Source organism: Macrosteles quadrilineatus, unplaced genomic scaffold (assembly GCF_028750875.1).
Source record: "Macrosteles quadrilineatus isolate MER2022 unplaced genomic scaffold, UCM_ALF_1.0 Scaffold_9__3_contigs__length_116548681, whole genome shotgun sequence".
In the NCBI taxonomy this organism is placed as follows: Eukaryota; Metazoa; Arthropoda; class Insecta; order Hemiptera; family Cicadellidae; genus Macrosteles; species Macrosteles quadrilineatus.
The window spans coordinates 29,438,824-29,449,429 of record NW_026542602.1 but is presented as its reverse complement, the minus strand read 5'-3'; the positions used below and the strand labels follow the sequence as shown (position 1 = coordinate 29,449,429).

The window sequence follows — 10,606 nt, the reverse complement described above, 5'->3', positions numbered from 1 at the left end:
TCATAGCAATATTTTTCTGAATAGGGTTGTTCATAACATTATAAATTACGCGATATCCTGAGAGCGGTCATGTTCTCTGTTTGATTTACTGACAGAAATTCAATGAAAATTCATAGAATTTTAATGAGAGCTAGAGGTAAAAAAATTAAAACCTCGTAAGTATTTATGAACATTAATATACTTTTCAAGGTGATATAAGGTCACTCATACTGTCCAAAATATTTATTTACAACGAGAGTAATATCATTGACTATTGGATACAGAAGGTAATATTCTATAGCATAATTTACACACATTCACATTTTACATCTTGTACGCTTCACATATTTAAAGGTATACTTCATAATCCATCGAAGTATTCTTTTAGTACGATACTTGTGTAAAAAGGGACTTTGACATAGGTAATGTAAACAAATTATACACTACATAATAATAAATTATTTGAAACAAATTTACCTTTTCCAGGATTTGTCAAATTGTTTTCTTACACAAGGGATTTTTAACTCGTCACAAGTTCAGAAGAAGTACATCTGTTCGTCGTAACCCCCTCTGCCTCCGGTGTACAGCGGGTTGTAGTTGTATATGAGCGCCTCGGTTTCTCTGCTAAGGCTGGGGAACTTCTGGTCATTGGCTCTACTCTCCGTTACCAGCCAGTCGTAGAACAGCCGAGCACTCAGTATGGCCTTGCGGGAGTGAGGGTTGGCCTGAAAGAGAGTAGTGAGTATAAAGTCCTCATGTTAAAGTTCAGAACAGCAGGAGCAAGGGATATTGGCTACAGCCTGGTAAGTTTGTCTAGGAAGAGTAAGAGTGGCAAAGTTCAGAAACTAAAATGAGCAAATAAAATGGGCTACAGTCTGGTAGCCTATGTCGACTTAGGGATGTCCTCAAGGAAAACCTAGGTTACTTCTTAAATGTTGTTAGAATAAGTAAATTATATGCTGTCAGTTCCTATTCATCCTATTCTGAAGGAGAAATTGTGTTTCCTTAACATTTAAAATACAAATACCTAAAGCAGAAGAGGATTCCTTGGACAGTCCCAGTCGTAATTGACTAAGTTAGCTGTAAGAGTAAGGATGCAATAAATTATAATCTCGAACACTTTATTCATCAAGCCTGGAAGGTCTGAGATGTGACATTCCAATCAAACCATCGACTACACTTAATATCACCTGGTGAGGGTTCCATTCATACATGTTCTTCTCCGGATGGAACTGCACGCCGACGATTGGTCTCTGGAAGTGTTCACTGCTGGAGACAAACTCCAGACCCCCGGCGTCCTTGTTGGTGGACAACACCCGCCAACTGTCCTCTAGGTGGAACTCCTTCAGCTTCGCCTCAGTAACACACTCCCTAAAAAATTTCCAAAAATAATGGAATCTTTGCCAAGTACCAAAGAAGTCTGCTTCAACACATCATTCTTTCTTATCAAATGCAAAAGCTGAAGTTTTATGAAATTAAATCTCAGATTCTCAATTTTGAACCACAATTCCTTAAAAGGATTCTACCCAACCTGTGATGATTGGAGGTTACAGGCAAGGTCTTGAGGATATCCAAAATCTCGTTGGACGCCATCTTGTAAATTCGGCTCTCGAGGAAGCCTGGCCGAAAATCTAGCGGGAGAGCGGAGTTGTTGGCGTTGCAGGGTACAAGGAAGTCCATCGGGTTGGAGACCTTGGAGGCCAGGAACATGAGGAACTCGTACCCTTGGCACACTCCTAAAACTGGGAATGATATTCCAGAATCTTGCAGCTGAAATGAAAAGTTGCTTTTAACAATAGAGGTGTAAAAGATGTAAGCAATGTTTGAAATATTATTAGGTTTATTTGACGTATTTCCCAGTGGCAAGAACTAGGATATTTAATTATTGAACTGTTGTTTCCTTAGCCTTTGTACCTAAGCCTTTGCCTTTCTTTCTTTAACATTTTTCTGCAAGAACAAAGGCTAAGGTAACTACAGTTCAATAATTAAATTATTAGGTTTGTGCTAAGAATATTTTTATGAAGGCACTTTAAGAATCCGCCACGTAAATTATTTCTCTGTGCTAAAGTGGAAGACGTAGCAATGTACGTTTAAAGTTAACTTTTGAAGCTTATTATACGTAGGTTTACTAAAACATGCCTTCCCCCCTCACTAAACATTAAACATATTTATGACCTGCATTAAGCAGCTTTAAAATGCAACAGAAACATTACCCTGTCCCCATACCAAGCTGTCAAACATTTTTCGTTGTGCCTTAGGCTGTTAATTACATGTTTTAATGGTAAGCGAAGTATATTTATCATTGTACCTCAACCACTATGTTCAACAGAATTCTACCGGCTGCTGCGTATCCATCAGGAACCGTGAAGTCAGAGTCACCTCCAGGTAAGACTAAGCCGTTCACTGAAGACATAATGTATCTGCAAGTCATAAGAATGATAATTTTTGTTTGACAATATGACATTATAATTTGTATTGATACATATGAATTTGGCTTTATAGTGTTTTATAAAAATCATTAATTTCGTAAGAGTACAGATTTTTTTGTAGGCTACTTTAGTGGGTCAGTTATTAACCTATAAGTCACAGAAAATTCCATAGGCCATCACACGAGCCGCAGGATATTTTTGACAGTCACTTCCATCTGAATTTGAGCTTACTGTGTGTCAAATAGAGTGACAGTTTAACTTAGAGATGAAAATCCTACTATATTGAGACTTTAATATTACAGATTTACTATGTTTAGAACTTGTTATTAGACACGTACTTGTAGTATTCGTGAGTTTTATTGATGAACACCGGCACAGCACGTGCCCCAGCGGCCTCTACAGCCTTCACGTACCCTGCAGCGACGTAGCTGGTGGCGCCGTGGACCTTGGGCCTCAGGCTAGGTGGAACCTCCTGGGCCAGCACTCCGATGATGGGGCGCTCAGTGGCAGCCACTGGGGGCGCCACTAGAGCCACCAGCGCCACCAACACTGCGCCACCTACCCAGACCATCCTCCTCTCAGGTGTGGTGCCTGTAATAAAATAGAACAGGATTAGAAATTTACATACTGATTTTTTTACATACCAAAATTAGATTAAAAATTAGATTCGGGGGTCTTTGGGTGACAACCGTGTCAAAATAGGCAACTTATTTTGAACAAAGTGTTGTTATCTTTGTAGATTGTAATCTTTAGAGTGACTTAACTCACAGTTGACGTATTAAGGGGTGAACAAGTCAAGTCATCTTGATGTCAAGTGTCAACTTGTTACGTCAACAAAGGAAGTCGAATCACTCTGGAGATCGCACTCTGCGTTGAAACCACTGTTGGTGAATTACTACAATATATAACTACATATATAACTACCACGAATCTGCAAAATTGAACAATTCTGATTACAATCCTGGTTTAGATTTTTAATTGAAAATGAATAAAACAACTAGAATCGCTTAGCCCGTAGGTTTAGTGCATTGCTGATTAAATTCTAAACCAGATTCTAACTACAATAGAAAACTCATTAACAATTAATAATGATTCAACCAAAACTAGGTCTGTGAATCTATAAACTAGGATCGGATGTTGTTTTTGGGATTATTGCGTCTAGAGTCATGTAAAAGATGCAAAAATAAGCTCTATATGTTTAGCAAAAATTTTTAGATTTATATTCCCCCAGAACAATCGTCAATTGTATTTATTGTCAAACTAATTCCCTTAGTCCACATCTCCAAATTAGAAATGGTATTATTGTTTACTGCGTCAACATTTTAAATTCAAGCACACACAATCAAATTTACGATATTGAATTGAACGTTGACGTGGTGTAGGTATACTTACATAAGTATATGTGCAACGACCAACCAAACTAGACTGGATACAAAAACCCATCTGAAAGTTAACATTTTCAGTAAACTCGATTAGTAACAGCAATATGCATTGTTATCTTTGGCTAACGTCATTTTAAGTGATAACTTGATAACAAAACTATAAATTCTGATAAGTTCTTTGGTCTTGAGAGGTAACGCTGAAATGATTGGTAAAACGATTAGTTTGTTTTCGTTTATAAAACTAGTCACATAAGAACTTATTGCACGCTTAATCGTATAAGTAAAAGAGCAATCACTTATTTTTTTATTGTTGAAGGAATCGTCATGTAAGGAGAAACGACTACTAATGTTGAACTAACTGTGCTACAGACTAACTTTTGGAGGGGATGGTAATTTAATGTTTAGGTGAAGCCCTAATAGTACAAGCACTAATAATTTGTCAAAGAACTAATCATGAAATGACCAACTAAGAGCTTATTGTTACAAGCTATTCACCAATAATGCCACAGAAAAGATTTAACCACACCACTAATTGTTCGAAATTCCCAACGGAATCCCTTATTAAAACTCATTTGTTCCGTTTTATTACCTCCATATCACCAATGCTTTTGTGAATTAGCCTTCTCTTTTTTATCGCCACACTATTAAATTTTATTAGGTGAACACCCTTTGAACCCAACAGGGCAATTATTTCGGTACATTTGGAAACACACCGATTACAAAGGGTGTTTTTTACCAGAAAGGGTTGCATGGTTCCAGGTGGAATCAACCACCCGTAGTAATTTCATCCCTTAGCTTCCGGGTTCTCGTCTTTCTGTTGGATCACTCGGGCGTCAAAATCACACAAAATGTTATTTATCGTTTCATTACAGAAGGGTTGTTTTTAGTTTGCGGTTTGAGATCATTCGTCATTTCCTCTATTTTGGGACCCCCGCTAGCACACTAGAGTTAGAACTGAGCAATTGGGATACTAAAAGAGAGCTAGTTATTATAATAATTATTACAGTTGTATTTACGGTTGCTCAAAATGTGATCTACCGGTATAGACCTGAAAAATATAGGTTTTTATAATTTTTTTGTGGGTGAGTTCAATGTGTCAACAATTTCAAAGATTTGTGTCAATTATTCAACTGAATACAGCCGTAGTACGTGTGAATACGTACATAAATCTTATTAAATGTATTTTAATTAGCTGTTAAAATTAGTTTTTTGTCTATTAATTTAATGTTTCAGAAAGGCTAGTATGAATAAAATAAACGGTGTAATGTGACATGCTTGTGCTGTTTCGACAAAGTGATCGAAATCGATTCAGAAGAGCGGGGACAATTTTGTAACAACACTTAAATGTCAATGGCACTTGTTAAGTCAACACAACAAATAGTATGGACCATACAGTATTCCGTCTATCGAAAAAGAGTATGAATATTATGATAATTTCTACATGTACTCATCCTAAAGCCATTACTAAAAATTTAAGAACGATTTATGGCAAGAACTTAGATCTTCCTTTAGTTTTTTCAATACTAATATTATTTGGCAAGCCAGCATAATATTGTGTTAATTCAATGTCCGACTTCCTCCGATGTCCAAAAATAAATATTTAAGGCGCGCTTAACTAATTAAGGCTACATTTATATTGTGAATTATTTGAAAATATACTTCAACATTTTCACAGCAGAGGTATTAAGTTACGTCTTGTTGGCAGGTTATAAAACAACATAAGGTCAAAATCAGTCTAGATAACAATTCAACGAACTCTAACGGCTTCAAGTCACAGACGTCTTATTTGGCCCGTGTCTAAATGCGATTTGCTCTTCTCGCGGCGTTCAAAGCGTCTCTGGAGATTACAGGTGATCGTGTAATCAGGAGGTGTTTGATCACGATAACATGTGTCACACAAACAATCAATCAACAGGTGTTGAGGATTGACACTGATCCTTGATCATTCATCAGATCACGTAACCCTTTCGTTGAATACAGGCTTATGATACTGACAGGTTAGAAACCGCAGATGTAATTATTGTTAACTATCATTATTTGCCTTTAGATACAGTACTAGCTGAAGCAAATATTTTTAAATTACGAATACCTTCTTCTTCACCGAGACCAGCTGTGCCAGATAGGTTGTGCCAATAATGAAAATAAAAACTCACTGATATTTTTGTATCTTAAGATTTACAGATATGTATATTAACGTGTAGCGCTGGATGCATCCTCAATTATTATTCTGTCCTTAGAAATAATCGTCTGGGTTGTAGAATGATTTCCAACAGTTGGCTTGTTAGAAAGATATAACATCAGCACACTCTATCGATTGCTTATTCTACTACTTTAATTTGTATTTAATCTTACTACAACTTTAACATGGGAATGGAAGGGCTAGTTTTATCATGGTTTATCCATATTCAAAGCATTAACCCCTTGAACAATGAAATTAACACATTTCCTTCCTTTGTCAACAATCCGAAAGAATTCCAACACTATTCGTTATCCCAACTACCACCAATTGTCGATTGCCAGCGGGCACCCACCATCTCAGGTCCTAAGGGAGACATCATTTGCCTCATTTCCAAAATCACCCCAAATTACACAAATGCTTCATCACCGAGCGGTTAGCAGGTTCCCAGCACTAAGCGACAAATAACTGCGTCCTCGCGTCAGTTGTCAGCAAATCATGGCTAATGGGCCTAAATAAACAAGGCATCCACGACAGGTGGGCAACCGACAACGACAACGACAACGACGACCCTCTGGCGACGACCACGACGTGACTCGTGACAACCGGGGAAATCAAACTGACACTTTCATTTGGGAGGATTTTTTTCTTTTTGCCCCTCCTGAAGTCATTAGTAAACGCTTTGTCCAGTTTCCGGTCCTCGTCTGGTCTAGGGAATGTGACTGCTTTGTAACCCTTCTAGCCTCGTCAATCTTGTGTGTCCCGAGTTGATTCATCAATTGGGGTTGGATCACCCGTTGATAACACGGGTTGATAGGCATTTGTGTGTGAATTGTGGATAATCTATTGGCCATTGGATTGGACTTTTTTACTTGGAGGTTTGTTAGTTTGGGAGTCCTTTGAATTAGATATGGGTTTAGGGAGTTTTGAGAAAAAATCATTATTTATGTTGTGATTCAGAATTTACGTATTGACCGTTGGATTGAATATTGAATCTTGGAAATGGAACTCCACCCTTGATCTTTAGTTTGAAAGTTTGGCTGTTTTGATTGATGAATTGGGTCTGGGTCTGGTAATTTAGAGGAAAAATTCACGTTGATGTTTCTAATTAAGATTCAATTTTAGAAACACAATAGATCCATGAAAATAACACAAAAAAAAATTATTTTACTATTGTACTTCCGAGCAAAGATGTTTAAGGGAAAGAGTTATAAAGGAGTAACATTATCCACGGATCTACTGTTTTGCAAAATGTACATTCTTGTGTTGATATGGAATAAAACTTGCAAGACTTACGGAATCCCTTTTATCTATATCTACTAGAATGATTTTCATGGCGTGATGAAAAGAACTCCTAAAATTAGAGTTGTTAACAGTTTTCCTCATAATCATACTTGATTTAAATATGTATTTTCTGATTTTAAAATATGCCATATTCCCTAGGCCTTTATAAAAAAATCCGTTGAATACTAACTAAATATTGCCACGATTGTTATACTTGTAATCTAATCTTTAAATTAGGCAACACTTCTTTGGTTTTATACATATTTGTAGGGCTAATATTATTTAACCTATTTTCACCTCCCCCGAAATCCTAAGGTTATATTTTATTGCTTTAATTATTGAACTAAAGAAACTTTTGGAGTTTATGACCTCGGCAAATTTAAATCAAGAGCATCAACCACACATCGGGACTCATCATGTCAGGACTTGTTTGCTATTCCACACAAACGAGCCCCCTATGAAATACAGTACTTTGGAACTGTCAACTGCCAAGTTATTGTTGGTTTTTAACACAGAATGAAAATTCTCTGACAACTTCCTGTCCTCCATGACCATTTCTCATCTATTAAAAGGGGGCCTGGGGCCAAAGGCAAATAAAATTCTAACATAGGAACACACTTTGACCACAAAATGCAAATTGTGGACAACATGCAAACAATGAAAAATTAATGAAGTAACAATACAACAATGAGCTGTTAAATTATCAACCCATGTTTCACAATCACATGTCACATGATTAGATTATGCATACCGGCAAACCCATTACTGCCACAAATCTTTACAAAAATAAAACTTTCATAATTATTAGCAAATCTACATGAATTAAGCTTTACATTGACCTATTATTTCATCAAATCTGTCAAGTAGAACTGTAAATTTAATTCTGCAAAGTTTAACAAAAATAAATATCTCTAATTCAGTATTTTTTAACAACTATAAATTTGGAGGCTGCTTAGCCTTTTTTGCAAATAACATTTAAATGGTGGTGAAATCGATATCGAGCAAAGTGGAAGGTGATATTCTGAAAGAGAATATTATTTTCTACAAATCAGTACTATGCATTTCTTAAAAATACAAAAAAGGCAGTCATAAGTTGCCTCCAAGTAAAAAACGTGAAAAACAAAGTTTTCAATGTATTTCTTGTGGAAAACATGTTTTATTTTTTATTTTCGCCATATATCACGTTATGATATAAAAAACAAAACTTTAATAATTATTTGCATATTTGCATGAGTTGAGCTTTCTAATGAACCATTAGTTATCAAAATTGGTCCAGTAGAAGACTAGATTTAGTTGTACAAAGTTAAACACAAATATTTTCTATACTTAATATAATATAATATAATATACTTAATTTTCTATACTATATAACTTCTATAAATTCGGAGGTTGCTTAGCTTTTTTGCAAATAACTTTTTAATGGTGAAGAAATCGACCAAAGTGGAAAGTGATGTTCTGAAGGAGAATAAAATTTCCTACAAATTTATACCATGCATTTCTTGAAAATACTCAAAAAGGCAGCCAAAAGCTGCATCCAAACAAAATAAATTTAAAACCCCTCTTTCCAATGTATTTCTTATGGAAAACATTTTTTTCACCATAAATCATAACAAAAAAATTCATAATTATCAATAATCAAATCTACACGAATAAAGCTTTCCAACGACCCATTAATTAATAAAATCGGTCTAGTCGAACTATAGAGTTGTACAGAGATTTTTAAAACTGAATCATATATAAGTAGATTATTACCTCCAAACAACCTTTGAGAAATACATGAGCCTCTAACACTGTTTTTAACTAATTAATTTGCAAACCCACTTAATTCTATTTTAAAATGCCATTCAGGATCAACAATATTATCCAATTGAACAACACGCGATAAAATGACTCGTGTGAAAATCACACGGTTATGTTAACCGGCACAGAAACATAATCCACACAGTAACATAACCTCACAATATCAGCCACTGACAGGAAACAACTGATCAAGAACAGCTGACTCACGGTCACGTGACTTACAGAATTACGTCATATGGAGGTTCTTGACCCTCTTGTTTGGTGTTGTATTGTATCTTCTCATTACCGAACCTTGTGTGTTCATTTGCAAACCAGTTTGTGGCTTATTATTATATAGAACGAATGATTGAGGGAGATAAACTATAGACAAACTTTTACGTCAATAAATTCGTAATTTCCAATTAATTCATATCCTTCATTATTATTTTTTATATCCATACTCAGTACAATTGCGTGTTTATAAATATTGTCTTTACACGTATTGACGTATTTCTCTCCAACCGTCAAATGAACATCAAAATGGTTAATTCATATCCTTCTTTTTTGTATTTTCTGACAATCCCATACTCTATAAAATAATACAGTAGTTTATAAACATCGTTTACACACCTTCCTCTATAATCATCGCTGAACATCGATTAGGTACAGTTGGATGACAACATTATGAGTTTATTTATAAGTTGAACATAATACAAGTCCACCTTTTGTATCTACTGTATTCCCAAACCAATCCAGACGCAATACAGCATCAGTAAATAAACATCATAGCGTCAAAAAAAATAGTTTACAATCTCTATCGTCACAGTTTCTCAGAATCACAAGAATACAACTGCATCGTAGATCCGTAGACTAAACGCTGCGCCCTGGCTTATCTACCACGCCTGATGACTCGGTCTTTCATCACAAGAAACAGACAGTGTTTTGGGTTTTTTACAAAATCAGTAAACACGGTAAATCAAAGACTCACCCCAGGAAGTGATGTTTAGACGGGGTGGAGCATGGAGCAGGTGGCGTGGTGGTACATGGGTATTTTGAGCATCCCTTACAACAAGTGGAGACTAGAGTGTCTTCCGCTGACTAAACACACCCCTAACTGCAGACCCAACGCCTGGGGTGCAGCAGATAACGCTCGGATAACGCTGATACAAGGGTGGCAGACCACCCAAACATGTGGAGATGGTGTGCTGATATAGTTTATATCTGTAAAAAACTTGTTTTAAAAATGGATTATGTGGGTATTGCACCAACAAAAATTCACTCTTGGATACCGAAGTAGATAATCCATCTATATGTACCTGAAGGCTGTAACTAGTTTTTTATTTACAAAAATAGTTGAATTAGTCACTCACAGACAATTATACAGTCTAAATCTCCACTTCACTCTTCATGTTTGTTACTGCGACAATTGATGTGCCTTAAAAATGCTTTAGAAAAAAACCACCACCACCATTAAAAAAAAATGCTTTATGAGTGTACTGTACTTTCAGATTGGGTAACCGTTGTTGGCAAACTCAGCATAAATCAGTAGTCTACATGTCTACATCAGCACACTCTGG

At 36.0% G+C, this 10,606-nt stretch overlaps 1 protein-coding gene across 3 annotated transcripts; it reads right to left on the bottom strand.

Annotated features, from left to right (window-relative positions):
* Nucleotides 1-207: 207 nt before the first annotated feature.
* Nucleotides 208-9,211, bottom strand: LOC129002923 (gamma-glutamyl hydrolase-like). 3 transcript variants are annotated; one of them, XM_054431045.1, is made up of 7 exons: nt 9,003-9,211; nt 3,801-3,851; nt 2,747-2,999; nt 2,288-2,399; nt 1,511-1,749; nt 1,170-1,350; nt 208-704 (listed from the first exon to the last, which is right to left on the bottom strand). In XM_054431045.1, the coding sequence occupies exons 3-7, from the start codon at nt 2,977-2,979 to the stop codon at nt 516-518; spliced, it is 954 nt and encodes a 317-aa protein (XP_054287020.1). In that variant the 5' UTR covers nt 2,980-2,999; nt 3,801-3,851; nt 9,003-9,211; the 3' UTR covers nt 208-515. The 3 variants fall into 3 exon arrangements, with proteins under 3 accessions (XP_054287020.1, XP_054287019.1, XP_054287022.1); XM_054431044.1 differs by lacking the exon at nt 3,801-3,851; XM_054431047.1 differs by lacking the exons at nt 3,801-3,851; nt 9,003-9,211 and adding an exon at nt 3,177-3,236.
* Between the last annotated feature and the right edge of the window lie 1,395 nt (nt 9,212-10,606).

Bases quoted from the DNA above. Each gene is read 5' to 3' on its own strand.
- LOC129002923 (XM_054431045.1), bottom strand. From the start codon at position 2,979: ATGGTCTGGGTAGGTGGCGCAGTGTTGGTGGCGCTGGTGGCTCTAGTG. The intron at 2,400-2,746 runs GTACGTGTCTAA...TATGACTTGCAG, and splicing joins AAAACTCACGAATACTACAA to ATACATTATGTCTTCAGTGA. The intron at 1,750-2,287 runs GTACAATGATAA...TTTTCATTTCAG, and splicing joins TGTTGAACATAGTGGTTGAG to CTGCAAGATTCTGGAATATC.